The sequence below is a fragment of the Podarcis vaucheri genome, assembly GCF_965113315.1.
Source record: "Podarcis vaucheri genome assembly, chromosome: 5".
In the NCBI taxonomy this organism is placed as follows: Eukaryota; Metazoa; Chordata; class Lepidosauria; order Squamata; family Lacertidae; genus Podarcis; species Podarcis vaucheri.
In genome coordinates, this window is record NC_138763.1 from 62840379 (window position 1) to 62858839 (window position 18461).

An 18461-nucleotide genomic window follows, 5' to 3' on the forward strand; every position below is an offset into this window, starting at 1 on the left:
ATTTCCACAAATAGTATAATCAAATTGTTTGTCAGACACCACACTGCAGTTGTGGTGAAAATGTAACAATTTTTATTCTACTTTTTTTGCACATATCTAGAACAAAATTAAAGGAATGCAGAAGAGAAAATGCAATGTATGCCAGTGTATCATGTGCTTCATAATACATGCATTCCATTCAAATAAGTCTTCAAATTTCATCTACAGAATTGTAGTTGGCAAGGGTTTACAGACTTAAGTGTAAGCACTGGGCTACTAATGTTCTATAGCCCTACATACAAAAGTGCGTCGCTTTTGTTCTAAACGCCTTTGGCTATCCCTTAATAAACTGTTAATGGAGCAAAAGCAAGCACGTTATCTCTTGTGTCTGTCTCCGTTGGTAAGGGAATAATTGATTCAATAAAGGCTGTCAGTAAACTTCCATTGTGTTTATTCTTCTTCTGGGACAACCTCGACTCATGCATGGTGAGTTGAGCCAACCCCCCGCGAGAGGCAAAGCAGCGTTTAAGTGACAGCGATGGAAATTCTCCTGTAGGTGGGCTCTCGCTGGGATGTCCTCCTAATGAACTCCTCCGGCGCGGCTGCTTCAGCACCACAGAGCGTGGACAGCTCCCAGCCAGCCAGGCTCGTGGCGAAGACCAATGGCGTTACCTGCCTAACGCAGCGCGGAGCTGGCTAGGAGTTTACATCTGACAAGTGAAATCGGATTGAGCCCCTGCGTTGCCGTGACACCCCCATCCCCACACGGCGCTAGTTCCCCAGCCCTCCCTGAGGGCAACACTTCGCTCCACTCTCCAGCAGTCCCAGGCAGGCGGCCTCCGTCCTTAGCAGCCATGGCAGAGCCGAGGGAGCAGCTCCAGCCGCCGGAGAAGAAAGAGGAGGAAGTGCCCGATTACTTCGCGGCCCTCGGCACCTGCAGCCCCAAGCCCCGGCAGAAGTACGGAGGGATGTTTTGCAACGTGGAGGGCGCCTTCGAAAACAAGACGCTGGACTTCGAATCGCTCGGCGGAGGAAGGAGAGGGGGCAGCAACCAGAAGCTCAGTCGAGGGGACCTCAGCCAGCTCTCCAGCGGGTCGGAGGGGCAGAGCGAAGCCAGCAGCGGCAGCCAAAGTACCCCGGTCCTCACACCCGCGGGGCCGCCGTCAGTTGGAGTAGCGGAGGAATTATCCAATGGCTGCCATCAGGTAACGGGGGAAGGAAGGCGCTGGGAACGGTCATTGGAGGATATGAGCTATGGGGCTAAACTTTTGAGGGTGCGGGATAAAGCTGAACCAGCGCTCTGTCTGTCTGTCCCCCATAGAAATGTTTCAGGGGTGTATTTAACGACCTGAGGAAGGTAATGAGCAAATCCGGTGCAGAAAGGCCGGTCCTTTAGCGGAATCAGCCAAACGGCCCGGGAACAGGTAGAAAGCGTCTAGCGTCTGGGTCTCTTCCAGCCAAGTAGGCGGCCCTCGAAGTGACTTGGCTCATGCGCGCAGGTTCAGCTCGTGAGACGAAGACCTGGCAAACCCGTGAGCGGCTCAGCGTCCGCCCTCGATTTCAGAGGCGCGAGAGCTGCTCCGAGCAAGCGACAGAGCCAGCTGCATTTCCTGAACTGGAATGTGGTTTGTTATTCACAGTGGAGCCGCCGCTTCTTAATCGCATCCGAGGTCACGAAACCTGTCACAATCGCCCCCCTCCCGCCCTCCGAAGAGGACTGATCGGGACGCCAGGTGGCGATTGATTTCCCAATCGGCTGCAGCCCGTTTAGACGGCTCGCTGGCTTTCTCCAGCGTCCTCTTTAAATGTGGCGAGGCAGCCATGTATACCCCACAGGTAGAGCAGGAGCACTGTGTCCTCTGTTATTTTGCAAGGCAAATGAGCGTCACCAGGGACCTGGCTTTTGTCTCTTTCCAAGGCAGAGTGCACATCGGAGTCAGCGTGCATGGTCCGTAGAAATCTCCTCTACTGCTGGGAGATTCAACAGACGCGGTCTTATGTTACAGCCAATGGGAGTCATTTTATTGATTTTAATATGAATAAAAGAATTGGATGGGAAGGCTGAAATGCTTTGCACATTTACTGTAGGGTAGGTCCGGGTTAACTCAAAGAGACTTACTTCTGAGTAGATAGGTATAGGAATTTCAATGAGGCATACTTTGGGGGAAATTGGCATAGAATAGCAACTCAAAATGCCTTTTTAAAAGATAGGACCGGGTGTTTCTTCCCAGTAGCAGGAGCCAGGCGTAGTTTGTGGAGATTATATTAACCCAGAATGCTAGTCTTGGTGGCTATATTCTTACCTCCACTGTGGAGGCAGTAGACGTCTGAATGCTAGTTGCTGGAAGCAGCAGGAGAAAGTGGCTGCAGCGCTCTGATCCTGCCTGGGGGCTTGACATAGACATCTGGTTGGCTACCAGTGTGATGGAATAGATAGGCCATTGGCCTGATCCAGCAGGCTCTTTTTACACACACACACACACACACACACACACACACACACACACAAAACAAACAAACAAACACTACACACACCCCTCCTACATCTGAGTGGGAATTGCGGCCCCTCTTCTCTTCCACTTTAATGCTGATAAATGGTTTTTAATAAACTACTTCCCACGTGGTGCAGTGGAGAGGGGGGGGAGGGAGTCTCTTGTGACAATCTCTTTTTCCTGGTAATTTGAGCACAAAGCTTTAAGAACTGAGGTTTCGTTCGCCAGTCTAAATGCCACTTGGCTGCCCCGCAAGTTATTGATTAAGGCTGCAATTCTAAATAAAAATAAAGAATACTTACCTTGGTGTAAGTTCCCTTGAACTCTGCTTCTGAACAGGCATGCATATTTTCTCTTTGTTCTCTGAAATGAGTGACACATTTTACTTATTCCTGCAAAACACTTATACCCTGTTATCTAGCCCAGCAAAACGCCCATTTAAAGTCTTTAAAAGATAGGACACAAAAGGAAAGGGGTGTGTGGAGGGAAGAGACAAACGAACAAAACTCAGGCAACACATCTTTAATGTTACAACCTCAGTCTCCTACACCAGAGCCATCCAGGATCACATCCAGACTCCAGCTAACCTGGAACTTGCTTTTCCATAGGAGTGGCCAGACTGATGCTTTCAGGAAGCCTACAGGCAGAGCACAAAGGCAGGAGCCCGCTCCTTTTGTTTGCCTCTAAGGCCTCCCATTATTCATTATTTCCTTGGAATATGGACGACCCATCGCCCGTGGCCAGGACCCCTTAGAACAGAGCAGACATATCCTCTGCATGAATTTATCCCATCCTTAGAAACAAAACCAGCATACTAAGCTACAGGTCACCAATTAAATCGTGCGGCAGAGAATTCCTTAGTGAATTACGCGCCATTTGAAACAGCACCTCGCCAAGTGCATCTGATTCCGCAGAGGATCCCCTTATTATTGGATCCTAACCAGATCTCTGTCTTCAACACCCGGTGGTGCTTATGAAGGAAAATTCTGACCAGGGCTGAGCTGGTTGCCCCGAGGATCTAATGCTATATTAAAACAGAGGGTCACTTAAACATGAAATACACTTGGAAAAGTTAAACAAAACGGGGCTTACTTTTGAATGGACGTGCAGATGACAGCGCTGTAGGGAAGCACCTGCCTGTTTGGGGCTACACAACAACACTGCTCTGCATAGGAGTCAACTCCTGGGGACTTCGCCCCCCGCCCCATAAAATATTTGAGGGGGCCGGTGACCCCCAAAGTTGATGGGCATTCAAATGGGGTGTATGTGCCGCGTCTTGTGATCGATTATGCGGGAGAGGGCTTACCTGCCCCCCCCCCAAATTTTATTCAAGTTGGCACCCCTGCTGCTCTGCCGCGTGTGATCCTAGTCACTCGGAAGCCGGTTCCACCGACATCAAGGATATTGGCTTTCAATTACAGATGGGTAGCAAGTTGGCTTTCAAGTTAAACTCGGGGTGAGTAAGTCCCAATCCAACGTAAGGTTTGAAATATAGATCTGAAGTGGGGTGGATGGGGGGCAAGTGATCTAACTTCCCGCTCCCAAATCAGCCCCGGGGAGCCGGCTGCGTCCTGATGACTATACCAACTCCCAGCAGGATGCACACACACACACACACACACACACACACACACACCCCAAGCGCCAACCGGGAAACACAAAAGCCCCCTGGGCTGCGTCTCCAGCCAGCCGCCCCCTTGCTGACGAGGGCCTGGCCCTTTGTTGGCCCGCGTGGGGAGGCGCAGGCTTTTGTTGGACAGGGCCGTGGCTGCTGCGGCGGGCCGAGCTCGCAGGAGAGGCCCCGGCGGAGCTGTCTGCCTGCGCGTCTGCGGCCCTTTCTGCCGCTGCCTGGCGCACGGGCGTGGAATGCTAATCAGGCAGCTGCTCACTCGGCAAGGCTGCCGGGCGGCCGGCGCAGGGGGAGCCACCGAGCTGCTCTCGCTCGCTCGCTCTCGCTTGCCCGCCCTCCCTCCCTCCTTGCCAGAACAATCCGCCGGGCGGAGAGGCGCGCACGCACACGCGGCGCCACTCAGCACAGAGCCATCCGCCGGCGCCAGCCGCTGCTCCCTCGGCCGGCCGCGTTCCGGACCCACAAAGGCCCCTCGCTGCCGCCGCCGCCCGTGACCCCTTCCCACTTCCCCGTCCCGCGCTCGGCAAGGCCTGCGGGGGAAGATGTCGTACCAAGGCAAGAAGAACATCCCGCGGATCACGGTGAGCCGCAGGGCCCTGGGCTGGGGTGGCGATGATTCTTGGGCTGGCATTGCTCTTCGAGGGTCCGATCTGCGCTTCCCGGGCTTGTGCGGAGCCCCCAGCCCCCCGCCTTTCCCGAGGCTTCTGGTGAGGATCCCACCCGGGTGGGCCGCCGAGCTGAAGCCCCTGGTTAGGATTTTCGTAACGGGAAGGCGAGGGGAGGTTTGGGTTGCAACGGGGAGGGAGGGGTAGGTGGAGCTGCGCGGTCCCGGTGGGCTTCAGGGGGAGGGGGCGGGATCCGAGCGAGGGCACTCGGCGTTTGTGCCTCCGCTGGCCATGGCTGGTGGTGACCGTCCGCCTGGGGACTCCTCGAACAACCTCTCCTTGTCCACAGCGCGCTCTTTCTCCCCATGTAAGGTTCAGCCTGTAGGTGCGCGCTGCTGCCTTCTTCGCGCAGAAGCGAGCCAATGGGGGCCCCCACCCACCGGCTTTCCAAGGAGAAAAACAAAACAGAGCGCTATGTTATTCTGGAAGTCTCCCAGGGTTATAAAGCGCAGCGAAAGACCTTGAGGAATCCGCACCCCGAATCAATTTATAAGGGAATGCAAAACAGCATCCTTCGTGGCGCGCCTTTCTTCTTCTTCGCTAAGTGGCTGGTGTCGCCTTCTTCTGTTGTTTATCCGCTTGCAGCCCACCCCCGCCCTCGATCTGATTGCTCATTCGAGGATTTCTAACTCCCTTTGAGTGGGTGACCTCCTACGACACCATCCTCCATTCGACCCTCTTCAGAATGTTAAAATGTGCATTTCCAGAAGCAGGTGTGCAGTCCAAGCCTCTTTCTCGAGGGGCAGGGGAGCCCCATTTGCCTCCCATGGACAAATCTATATCCGTATTTTCCACCTCTAACAGAGGGGATTAATATCTTTTTGGAAGATTTTGTTTTTAAGCACAAAGAGCTTAATTTAGCTTGGTGTCTAGAGTATTTCTCAGTATCAGGCATGTGAAAGGCAATCAATACAGGTTCTTCAGATACAAGTTGAACAGATAAACACTGAAATGTGGGCATTTCCTATAAGGATTTCTTCAGTGACTGTGGGATGTAGTAACGTCTAATACACAATTTGGAAGTCTTCTGACTGAGGGCTGCTATTTAAGACATTTTCCACTGAAAGCTCCCTGTGCAGAGAATTAGTGTGCTCTTTTGTTAAATGTAACTCAACTTGAACCCCAAGGATTTAAACAGTGTTTTATCCTCAGCTGGATGTGCTTCATAGTAACAATGCAACAAGCTTCTATTTACCTGTTAAATGCTTTTCAAATACAGTGCACATTCATAGTGTGCATGCACACGAAAGCTCATACCAAGAACTAACTTAGTTGGTCTTTAAGGTGCTACTGAAAGGTTTTTTTTTTTTTCATATTCTCTGTAAGCTAAGCTCAGCTGTTTGAAATACGTCCATGTATCAGACCCATCTTTATGCAAAGGTAGTTATTTCAAATGTCTTCTGGATCTTCATTACATCAACCTATACACACTTGAGACTGCAATCCTATACAGTGGTGTCGCGCAAGACGAATGCCTCGCAAGACGAAAAACTCGCTAGACAAAAGGGTTTTGCAGTTTTTGAGCTGCTTCGCAAGACGAATTTCCCTATGGGCTTGCTTCGCAAGACGAAAACGTCTTGCGTTTTTTTGCAAGTTTGTTTCCTTTTTCTTAACACCGTTAATACAGTTGCGACTTGACTTCGAGGAGCAACTCATGGTAGCCTTTTTTGAGGTTTTTGGTATTTTTGAAGCTTTTCCAAAACTTTTCCGACACCGTGCTTCGCAAGACGAAAAATTCGCTAGACAAAAAACTCGCGGAACGAATTAATTTCGTCTTGCGAGGCACCACTGTATATATTTCTTTGTCGTAAGTCTCATTGAATTTAATGGGATCTGCTTCCGAGAATACATTCATGGGATTGCACTATAAGAGTAGCAATATTTTCCTCTCTCTCTCTCTCTCTCTCTCTCTGTCTTCCCCATCACTGGAAGAAATAACACACAGCAAATTGTCAGGCATTTACCACAACTAAAGGTGTTAGGATCGCTTGCATATAGCCCACATCAATGTGAATCTCTGCATGTTTCTACTTATCAAAGGCAATCATAGTTTGTGGCTATCTTAACATTAGCATTCTCCAAAACACAAATTATTCTTTTCTTGACCTACTTTTGATCTCTTCCCAGGTTTGATCCACTAAATCATTATTATTATTTTGTCATGCTACCCATTTGCATCCCCTCCTTATCCTGCCCTTTATCGGGGGGGGGGTGTACATTGCACATATAGACACATGCACTATTAGGGTTACATCTAATACAGCAGATTATGCTTGTGAATTCAACTGTGGAAATTTCTGACCAACTCCCCACTGAAATAAACTGTGGAATAAAGCACACCACATTCATTAGGATCTAAAGAATTGTGAAACTAGTGCTCATGTTCAGGCAGCAGTTCCCAAGGCTGTGTGGCAAGCTGAAATCGAAGAGGATTGAAAAAAAACAGCTTGTGGAACTGTATGAAGAGTCAAGGGGGAAAGACCCTGTGAATATTCTGCTGAGCTAGTGCAAGTCCCTTGTGTGAACCTAAGTGTCTCCTTGGATCCTGGCCATGATGACTGAGGAAGCTCTGATGCCTGCTTAAGCCCTTTAGGGTTGACTTTTAAAGTAAGCAATGTCAGAACTCATTACCTGCCAAGTAATTCTTGGTTGTGAGCCTCTTGACCTGATGGCCTAGCCTGTGAACTCTCAAATGCATTAGTAGGAAAGGTAGGTGACTCTTTCCCATTCCTTGCATCCTGTCATGTTAGATGGTTTGAAGAGCTGGCTGCATCAGGCCAGTGGTCCATCTCTCTTGGTTTAGACAGGCCTCACAGCTCCCTTCCTTTCTCAGTGTACTCTATTTCTCCCATCAAAATGAGCAGCTGTGATGTCATTTCTGTAGAAGGGGTTTTCTTTCGAGGTGGGCTTTGAGCGGAATGGCTCCCCCCAATGCCTGACATGTGAGGGCTCTATTCTTCATTGTTTGGCCGTGAGCGAGCCAGAGTAGGCCAGCAGTGACTGAAAAGAAGCTGTTTGAATAAAGGCTGGCTTACCGCATCTGGCCCGTGCTCTGGTTGTTATGGAGAAGGGCTGCAGCCTAGGAATAGTTACAGCATTGCTCATCCAATACTGTCCCCCCTTCATGGGGAGGAAGACCTGCAGTGGGTCAGTGAAGCTGGTCACTGAGGTATCCTGATGAAACAAACCTCTTATGCTTTCTATACATTATTCACTTTGATTGGTAGCACAACATGTCTTACCCACATCCTCATTATTGACCCTATATTCCTGTATCAAGGTGTAAACACCCAGGAATTGTTGTGAAGGCATCCGTTGTTCTGTCTATGACAGGGGTCACCAACCCAAGGCCCATGGGCCAGAATCGGCCTGCAGAGGTCATTTGACCAGTCCACGAGCTGCCCCCGAACTGAGCTGCTTGTGCGCTGCACTAAACCAGTGTGGCGCAGGGACTTGCTTCTGCGGCACTGGAAATCGCATCTGTGCATGCGCAGAAAATCACGGGTGGGCGTGTGATCCGGCCCACAGAGGGATCACCGTAGGACTGATCCAGCCCAGGCAAGAAAAACCTTGCCGACCCCTGGTCTATGAAATGAAACTGGTATGGGCTAACTTGAACTTGGAAGAAGGCCACCTGGGTACTCTAAATCCTGTTACAAGAGGTCCTTGAAAGGGTGTTGTAAACCAAAGTAGCCAACTCCTTGATACTTTCCTTGTTAATACTGTTGCATTTATAAAAGCCTACAGTTAAGGGTATAAGCCCCAGGCTATGTAACAAGGAAGCCAATTCCACATGCCTTCAGAAATTCCTTTTCTTTGTTAAAAAGTCTGTTTCAGTTGCAAAACATTAACTTTTTGTTGTCGTTAGGATGGGATACTGTCCTTCTCTGTACACTTACTTTCCTTTGCTGTGTGACTTATTCTGCATTTATTCTGATAATGTGATTCTGAGTCCTTACCATTCTCCAGCAGCTGGCACATCCCCTGGAATTGCTAACAGAGGTCAACTCAAAATGAGTCACCTTTCAGCAAATTATAGGCCTGATTCCTTGTAATATCCTTGGAGACAGCGCCGAGAGGGGAAATCAACAAAGGCTTTGCACCAGAAACCCATGGCTCCTTGTTTTGAGAGCTGAAAAATGTGGGATTCTAGCCATCTTAATTAAGAGCTGCCTAGCTGGCACAATAACATTTGACAAAAAAATAAGTCAGGCAAGGCTGATGAGTGTATTTTCTAAATTCTATAACACATAATTCCTACCAGTTGGTCAGATAGCCCAGAGATGCCAACAATTTTTGCTGCCTGTGTTGTTTGTATTACATTCTTTTGCATTTCTAGACAAAATAACATCAGCTGCTTTGCATGTCTTAGACAAAGTCTGACTCTCAGGTGTGATTTGAGAACAACACTCAGCTTGCACCAGGCATTTCTCCATAGTCTGCTTCTGAATGTATACCTAAAGTCACCTTTAATAAAATGTCTGGTTATTGTTTGTTTGCTTTTAAATCAGAGTGACCGGTTGCTCATCAAAGGAGGAAAGATTGTCAACGATGATCAGTCATTTTATGCAGATATCTATGTAGAAGATGGTTTGATTAAGTAAGTTGCTGAAAAATATTTTGGAGTACAGTTTTATTTATTCCAGATATTTGTGTACAATTTGATCTACTTTCATTGCTCTCTGATACATTAATTACAGTATAAGCAAAGCATAGAGGAGACAGAATATAATTGTTGTTACACAACTACATGAAAGTAACACATTCAGTACTACGGTACACAGCACCTTTTGCCCACAGGGAATATGGATCAAAATTATTATTATTTATTTATTTTCTATATTGCTCTTCATCTGAGGATCACAGGGAATGCCCCCAAAGTAGTATGATTGGCATCCATCTGTCTCGGGAGACAATTGAGGAGTGCACCTTTGGGGGGTTAAGTCAAACTGTTGGAAGGCTGCAAAAGAAGTATATCTATAGCTTAATCCTAAAGCTGTGCTCAGGTGGCACTTTCCTTTGCTCCCCGTTGAGTGCTAGAGCATTTAACTGTGAATGTAGAAAGCATTTCAGCAAGGAGAGTCTGGTAAGAAAACACATTTCCAAAAGTCGTGTTATGAGTGTCAGGAACACAGTGAGTTGATCTAGTTCAGGGGTAGTCAATGTGGTCCCCTCCTGTAATTTTGGACCATAACTCTCTTTATCCTGATCATTGGCCATGTTGGCTGGTGCTGATGGGAGGTGTCGTCCACAGCATCTTCACTACCCCAGATCTCGTTACCAGTACTCGATTGCCATTTAAATGAATGGGATTTAAGTCATAATTTAATTTTTTTTTTTTTTTTTTTTAATTGCTGGGATCTTAGCTGAATGAAATTAGTCTGGATCTGACCCAATATGTTGGATATCTGTATGCTGTTGTCCTCCTAGATTGAAACTTACAAGCAATCTCTTTTAATGTCATTTTCAGGCAAATTGGGGAAAACCTGGTTGTTCCTGGAGGTGTGAAAATGGTTGACGCTTACGGCCAGCTAGTTATGCCCGGTGGAATAGATGTCCACACTAGATTGCAGATGCCAGTGTTGGGAATGACCTCTGCTGATGACTTCTATCAAGGAACAAAAGCAGCTCTGGCAGGAGGGACCACCATGATTCGTACGTAACGCTCTTACTGTGGACTGCATTCCTTTTGTTGTTAGTGCAGGAAAATCGGTCACTGAAAACCAGCATGACCAGATGCCAGGGATGATGGAAACTAGAGTCCAACAACACCTGGCATCTGGTCACGCTGGTTGAGGCTGATGGGAGTTGGAGTTGAGCAGCATCTTGAAGGGCTGCAGATACTCCACCCATATTAGGCAGTTGAACCCTAATCATCCAATGAATGCATTTGTTTCTCCAGTTGACCATGTGTTCCCTGAATCTGGGTCAAACCTTCTGACCGCCTATGACCAGTGGAGGGAGTGTGCTGACAGTAAAGCATGTTGTGATTATTCTCTGCATATTGACATCACACGCTGGCATGAGAGCATCAAAGAAGAGCTGGAGGCTCTCGTCAAAGACAAAGGTAAGTGCAAAGATACGCTTCATAGAAAGTAACAAGTGGTTGGAGATTTACGACTGTCATAGCTTCCTAGTTGCAAAAAGACATGAATATTGCAACACTGGAAGGCAAAGATCCCGCCACATATAAACTGCTAGATTATGCAAAAGAGTGTTTTAGCTTGGGAGCAAATGATGTTTAATAGATGAGGGAAGCTTATTCTTTTTGACAAGATGTGTTTATCATTTTATGAATATGATGTCCTAACATGCAGTGTTTTTCCACCATTGGAAAACTCAGTTTTTGTGTTCTTTGATTATTGGAGATCATTTGTCCTCTAATGCAATATTTGGGAAGTATAAGTATTTTAAATGTTCTTTTTATTGTGCATATTGTGCACACATAAAGGTAAAGGGTCCAGTCGTGACCATTAGGTCCAGTCGTGACCGACTCTGGAGTTGCAGTACTCATCTCGCTTTATTGGCCAAGGGAGCTGGCGTACAGCTTGCAGGTCATGTGGCCAGCATGACTAAGCAACTTCTGGCGAACCAGAGCAGCACACGGAAATGCCGTTTACCTTCCCGTCGTGCTTTGACTTTGACATGCTTTCGAACTGCTAGGTTGGCAGGAGCAGGGACCGAGCAATGGGAGCTCACCCCATCGTGGGGATTCGAACTGCTGACCTTCTGATTGGCAAGTCCTAGGCTCTGTGGTTTAACCCACAGCGCCACCTGCGCCCCATACACACACATAGGACAATGAAAATTAGTTAACCATCAGTAAAAAAACAAGCTTTCTTTTTTAAGCACAACAATATCCAGTGTTGTAGAGTAACATTCAATAGCATCCCACCTTAATATGATTTGACCCTTAGGTAGACATTGTTATAACTAGAATCCCCCACTCCCAATTCCAATATTTGATTAAGGTGCCGGCCATGACTTGAATGTGGAATACTTGAGAAGGCTTTTGGTATCCCATGCTATTGGGCTGCCCAAGTAGACCAAAACAAAACAAATAAAAATACCCATTCTGAGTGTTGCATTCAGGTTGCTTCTGAGAAGGTCCACCAGGTGAACATCTAGGCAACTACTTGAATGCTTCTGTCTTTCCTGCCGCTTTTGAATTACTATTGAATCAAATCTGCATAAAATCATTCCACTGTGGCAATGATAGTGGGAGAAAGAAGGATCCTGCAGGCATCTCACCCCCTTTGAATTCTGTAGTGGTTGGGAGTTACTCATGCGTAATCCTGCTCCGTTTGAGCATCGGATTCCCTGGTTAAACCCTCCGGACTACACAGCCCATATTAGCGTGGCTGCCCTTAGTCACTTGTAGAATCTGTCTGTGGGCGTTTCTTAAAGCGTTGCCAACATAAGAGTTGTTTGACGCCCAATCGTTTCCGCCTCTCACTGCGCGGGAGTCTCCTGCACAGGGTGGGCGTGGCCAGCGGGGTGCTTGCGCTCTCCTCGCTAACTTCCAGTGAAGAGTCCTGGAGCCCCTGCACCTCCCTGTCCCGTTGCTCTCCTGGATCCCTGGTGTTACACTCATTCTCTTCCCCTTCCTCCCGGCTGAGTCTCCCTCTAGCGCTTGGACCTTCCCCTGCAGAATCAGAGACCCTCTCCTTCTCCCGTGCCTCTGATGGCAGTTCCCTGACAAATTCCAACCTTCATCTTGGTTTTTCCCCACACAGAGGGCCTTCTGGGAAGCCAGCTGAATCCTTCCAGATTAAATACGTTGTGAAGCTAGGATAAGGCTATGCTATGGCTTTGATGTGGTTTCCCACTCAGGGAGTCAGAAATTTCACCCAAGAGCTACTTGGTCAGAACCTGCCCAGGCATCCCAGTGGGAAATTCCACACAGTCCTCATTACAAGAGGCTCCTTGTGGTGTGGAAGCCACTTCCATGTGATTTGGTTCTAAACTGTAAGTGCGTGTGTGTGTGTGTGTGTGTGTGTGTGTGAGAGAGAGAGAGAGAGAGAGAGAGAGAGAGAGAGAGAGAGAACTGGGTGACAGTGTGAATGGGGTGACACTCTTGTGTTTCCCAAGGAATTGACACTAGACCCATACGACCAGGAGCGTCTGCACAGCCACACTATTTCCTGCTATTCAGAATTGTTCTCTAGTATTGGTTTACTATTAGTAAAGAGAGCTAACAATTATTCCCATTCACGATTGCGTTGTGTCTGTAGAATGAGCACAGCTGGCCACATGGTCCATCACTGGCCACATGGTTGTTTCCATTAGTACGTCTATACTCACTATTATTCAGTGTTCACAAAATCATGTGCCACGAGACCCACATAGTCCCACTCATCACACACACACACCCTGCATCATGGGATTGCACCCTGGTGAAGGGGCCACTTGCTATAGGCCATGCTGCTGAAGGAGTTCACACTGAGTAGCCCCAGAAGAAAGTGGAAGGAAAATACCAAGCATTATCAGGAAGAGACTGAGAAACCTTGCAGGAAAATCATTTCCGGGGACACAGCGCACCATCTTTCAAAGAAACTGATGGTGAAATACAAGAGCCATAGCTCAGTGGTAGAACATATGTTTGCATGAAAAAGGTTGGGTTCACTGCCTGACATTCTCAGGTGAGGATAAGAAAGACTTCTGCTTGAAACCATGGCAAACCACTGCCGCTCAGTGTAGAGGATACTGATGGTCTCACTCTGTTTAAGGCAGCTTTGTATGTTCCTACAAAACTCAAAGTTAAAATTTTAAGTTAACCAATACATGGAATTGGGTTACCCAATCCAATGTCAGATTTCTCATGTTTATTTAAACGTTGCAATAAATTCTAACAATATAATTGGAAACTGTCGGGGATTTTTGTTCAATTCTACAACCCAAGAAGTCATACAGAGAAATTAACATAGCTCAGCTTAATGCATGAACACAGCCTATTGCTCCAGATTGTCTCAAAAATAATTTGATAGGTTCAGAGCCTTGTGGTATATACCTGAGTGGTATGTATCTGCACACTGTGGTTCCTAACTAATTGCACTTTTGACATTGGAAAGAAAATGCATTAATGACAACTGTTCACTTAGCATAGATGAGTAATTCAGAGTCATATCAGTGTATTTGACTTGACTGCTAAGAATGTTAAATCAGACACTTAGGATTCGATAGCATTTTCTTCTGAATAAGCAAGCTCATGGCTCACAGCATAGATTTTATTCAACATTTTTCAATTCAGATTCTAAGCCTTGATTAGTTTTGTATCTAAGCTGGCCACGCTATGCAGCCTGGTAACTGATGATCATCTTTCAGTAGCAATCATTAATTCTCTTCTGCTTTCATTAAGGTGTGAACTCCTTTCTTGTTTTCATGGCTTATAAAGACAAACTCCAGTGCACTGATGCTCAGGTAATATACATACAAGACACAAACTATTGTTCAACTATGATTTGGCTGAAAAACATAAGCATTATCAGACTCCACCATTTTTCTTTCTTTCCTGGCAGATGTATGAGATATTCAGTATTATTCGAGATCTGGGCGCCATTGCCCAAGTACATGCTGAAAACGGAGACATCATTGATGAGGTAGAGTATTTATTTATTTCATTTCATTTCACTGGCCATGAAGCACCCCAAAGCATTTAGCAATTAAAAAGTCAGCAATGAAAACAATTTCAAATCCAATGCAGTTAGAAGGGTGGTTGGAAAAGAAATGTCTTCAATAGGTTCTGAAAAGACTGTAAAGACAGTGCCTGTCTGATCTGTAATGGGCACAAGTTTCATGGGGCAGGTGCCACCACACTAAAGGCCCTGTTCCTACATCATGTGGAATGAACTTCCTGATGAGATGGTATCTGCAGGAGACCCTCTTCTGCAGAGTCCGTTGATTGGTTGGGTGTATAAGGAGCGAGATGATCTTTTAGGTATCCTAAAAGGTATCCAATCCATCTGTAATACATTGAGGACAATGGTCTACAGTACAAGTTTGTACTTTATCTTAACTTGATTCTGGATCAGGCTCTGTGTGTGTGTGTGTGTGAGAGAGAGAGAGAGAGAGAGAGAGAGAGAGAGAGAGGGAGAGAGAAATGGGACCAACAAAAAGTAGCATATGGCAGTGCATAGGAGCAGCCATATGGATTCAGAACAATGTACCCTCCAACCTTTGAGTACTTTTTCATGGCACTGTGGAAAATGATAGCATCTATATGCCAGCTAGGCATTTGATAACATCTGTTTGTCACTAACTACATATGTCTTGAAGTTACAATTGTTAAAAAAACACCATACAATTACAAACGTTTAAAACAGCAACAAAAGAGTAATGCAACTTTATTTGCTACAAGTGTTCATACTGCAAGATGATAAAGAGGATGAACCCAACCCTATCCAACTAAAAGATGAGCACCACAGCAGGCTAGCGTATCCTCAAACCATGGGAACATGTGTGTGTTGTCCTTTCCATGTGTTTGCTGTGAGAAACATTGAACGTAGTTCGCCATGGGAAAGTGGCATATAAGTATGTGAAAACTATTAAGGATCTTCTATGGTAAACAGGTTTAAAGTAGTTTATGTGTGGTTGCTGATGCTTGTGTCTCAACCTTATGTATTTAAATGCCAGGCACCTGAAACCTCAGAGAGAGAAAGAGGTGTGTGTGTGTGTGTGTGTGTGTGTGTGTGTGTGTGTGTGTGTGTGTCCCACACCTGTATACACATACATACACACATACAACCAGGGAGGGATTGGGTTTGTGTTTCTTCCTTGTTCTGTTTTACAGAGATCCTTAATATTCACCCCCAGGGCATTCTTAAATTATCATCAGTTGAAAAGTTGGAAGCCCTTCTGAAGATATTGATCTGCTTGGGATTAGAGAATTTTTGTTCACATCCAACATCATACTTTGATACAAAGCAGATAGGTATCACCAGAGCAGGTGGTTGTTTTTAGGGTTTTCAATATAGTTATTAAAAAACTATGAAGGGTGACCTTCAAGTGTATTTGCAGGCAAAGAACAAAGGCATGGAAATAAATGTCTCCAAAGCACTTCAAGGACAGAAAACATTTACCCTGGATTGCAAAAGATTAAATGCTCTTGAAATTACAATGTAGAGATTTACTGCCTGTCGGAATATAACTAGTTATTCAGAAGGCTTACTTACCGCTTTGCACAACAGTCTTCTGAGAAAGTGATTTGTAATCACTAAAATACCTCAGTAACAATAAATTAAATCCAAGTCTAACCTTGACTTGGCCATTGTACTGCAGGCTCTGGTAGCTGCCAGATCGGATTATCACAATGTTCACTACAAGGAGCAGCTCTAGAAGTTACTTGGAAACTTCAGCTGGTCTAAAATGCACTGGCCAGATAGGGTCCCACTTAGATCAAATACAACACCTATTTTCAAACAGCTGCATTTGTTTGCATGCCCAATTTAAGGTGCTCATGTTAGTCTGAAAAGCCAACTCAGGTCCCAAATACCTGAAATACCACCTTCTTTCCCACAGACCTCCTTGGGTATTAAGGTCAGCAGAGGGGGTCCTCTTAGTTTTTCTGTATAAACAAACTTCATAATACAGCTTTCAGAAAACACTGAAGATGCTTATCTTTACCCTGGCCGTTGAGTCCTGAGATGTGTATTTTTTTTCAGGACCCTATTTTAATTTTTTTAAAAAATATATATATACATAGCGTAAAAGCTATAGACATAATGCATGGGTTCAACTTGTTTGTTGTACTAGCAGAAGCCAGCATGTGTCTCAATAGCACAACAGGACTTCTCTTCTCTCCTCTTTCATTGCCACCGTGCATTTCCCAAACCTCCCCAAATCTGGTCAGGAGAACTCCTAGAACAGTGCATGGAGGGAGGTGCGGAGAGATAATTCCTCCTGGCAATGCTTTTTGGGCTTGGTTGGTCAAATAGAAACATAAATTTGCTTTCCATGAGCCCAAATCCTTGGAGAAATTTTTTTTGGACTGCATCAACACACTTCGTTTTGTTGTTGTTTTTAATGTGGATCATTGAGGATGGGTACTTATTATACATATTTAATCAGCTAGAATTATGTATCAGTATTCTATTTTTAAAAATTCTTCCTCTTTTGGCAACCTTGATGTATTTCACTTGCCTTTTTTAAAGAATGGTTTCAGGAACACCCCTCTCCCTGCCTTCACCCTAAGACAGGATAACAGTAGGATCTATGTTTAGGCTTGCCTTGTAAACTACCAAACAAAGAATTGCAGAAGGCAAATGGTTATGCTGCTGAGTTGCACATATAAATGAGGAAGTTAACTGCTCTAATTGTCACGGATAATAAATGGTTGTGGTGGTGTTTTTAAAAGGATAGCATTCTAAAGTTTCAAATTAGATTTTTGCACCTTTCATTTATTGCTTCTCCCATATTTCTTCATTTATTTAGGAACAAAAAAGACTTTTGGAGCTGGGGATTACTGGTCCAGAGGGTCACGTTCTCAGTCATCCAGAAGAGGTAATATTAAGTAGGTCCCCATAGAATTACTGTCAACTCTACTCAGTAAAATAAAATTGGGAAATACCATTGAGGGTTAAATTCACACGTGAAATCTCTTTTGCCGAGCCATGTTCAGACTTCACAAAGCCTTCCAAAGTCCCCTTTCGATAAGAGAGGGATGCCCACGCTTAAGCACTGAATGTCACATGCAAGACATGATTGTAGAGCTAGCTACACCATTTTTGAATAAAATCCAGTAAGTGTTTTGCTGCAGTGAAATTAGCATCAACATAGATAAGATTAATGAAACTGTATCTTTCAGGGGTGGATTATAGGTTCTGCTCCAGATGTTGTTGGACTACAATTCCTATCAGTCTCAGCTAGCACAACTTAATGGTCGCAGACTTAGTTATAAGGGATGATACTCCACAACATCTAGAGGACACTATGACGACGATCCTGGTGTAGCTTATAGATTTTGACACTTGGTGCTTTTGCAATCTGTAATGAGACTAAAAGGATGGTCTGTGTGTCATTATATAAACAACACCACTTCTGCTGAGTTTTATTGTTCTGGATGGCACTCTTAGGTTGCTTGTTAGGCAGTAAACCCCCTTCAACCCACCAGGAGTTGCTTCTGAATAAACATGCATACTCTTTCATTTATGTATTTATTTACTTTAAAAACCACATTTGAGTCTCTTCCAGTAATAATTATTGTCTGACTGAATTATTCATGTATTTGAAATCAGTCAATATCAGAGGAGACATAATGCTAACTTCCCCACATTTCCCTGTAAGTGCAGTTGTGAGTGGGGTAGACTTATGAAGAACAAGTAGAACAATCCATCATAACAGAATCCTAGCAGCCCTAGCTGTTGTTTAAGCTCTAGGCAAGCTACTTCAGATGAAGCAGACATTGTGAAGTAAGTATCTGACTGTGTTCATGCTTCCAAAGGTTGAAACGGAGGCGGTGTTCCGTGCCATTACAATAGCGAAACAAGCCAATTGCCCCTTATATGTCACAAAAGTCATGAGCAAGGGGGCTGCAGATGTCATCGCTCAAGCCAAGAGAAAAGGTAAGTCCTGTTTCACGCTTCCATACTGATGAGGACTTCCTGTCAAGTCAGCTGTGTTTGAACAGGGAAATTTAAATGCCCAGACATTTAAAATGATGGTACATAGCAGACATTTTTCTCCAGGAGATCAAGCAAG

General features: G+C 45.5%; 1 protein-coding gene across 2 annotated transcripts in view; it reads left to right on the forward strand.

The window, feature by feature from the left end:
* The first annotated feature begins 818 nt into the window (after window positions 1-818).
* Window positions 819-18461, forward strand: part of DPYSL4 (dihydropyrimidinase like 4) — a 33230-nt gene continuing 15587 nt past the window's right edge. Inside the window, exons 1-8 of one of the 2 annotated variants that reach the window (XM_082222907.1) lie at window positions 819-1184; window positions 9278-9366; window positions 10237-10421; window positions 10669-10833; window positions 14125-14186; window positions 14285-14365; window positions 17196-17264; window positions 18205-18325. In XM_082222907.1, the coding sequence (XP_082079033.1) occupies window positions 834-1184; window positions 9278-9366; window positions 10237-10421; window positions 10669-10833; window positions 14125-14186; window positions 14285-14365; window positions 17196-17264; window positions 18205-18325 (1123 nt within the window). In that variant the 5' untranslated portion in view covers window positions 819-833. Of the gene's footprint in view, window positions 1185-4319; window positions 4683-9277; window positions 9367-10236; window positions 10422-10668; window positions 10834-14124; window positions 14187-14284; window positions 14366-17195; window positions 17265-18204; window positions 18326-18461 lie in introns of those variants that run through there. The other variant, XM_082222906.1, reaches the window with a different exon arrangement.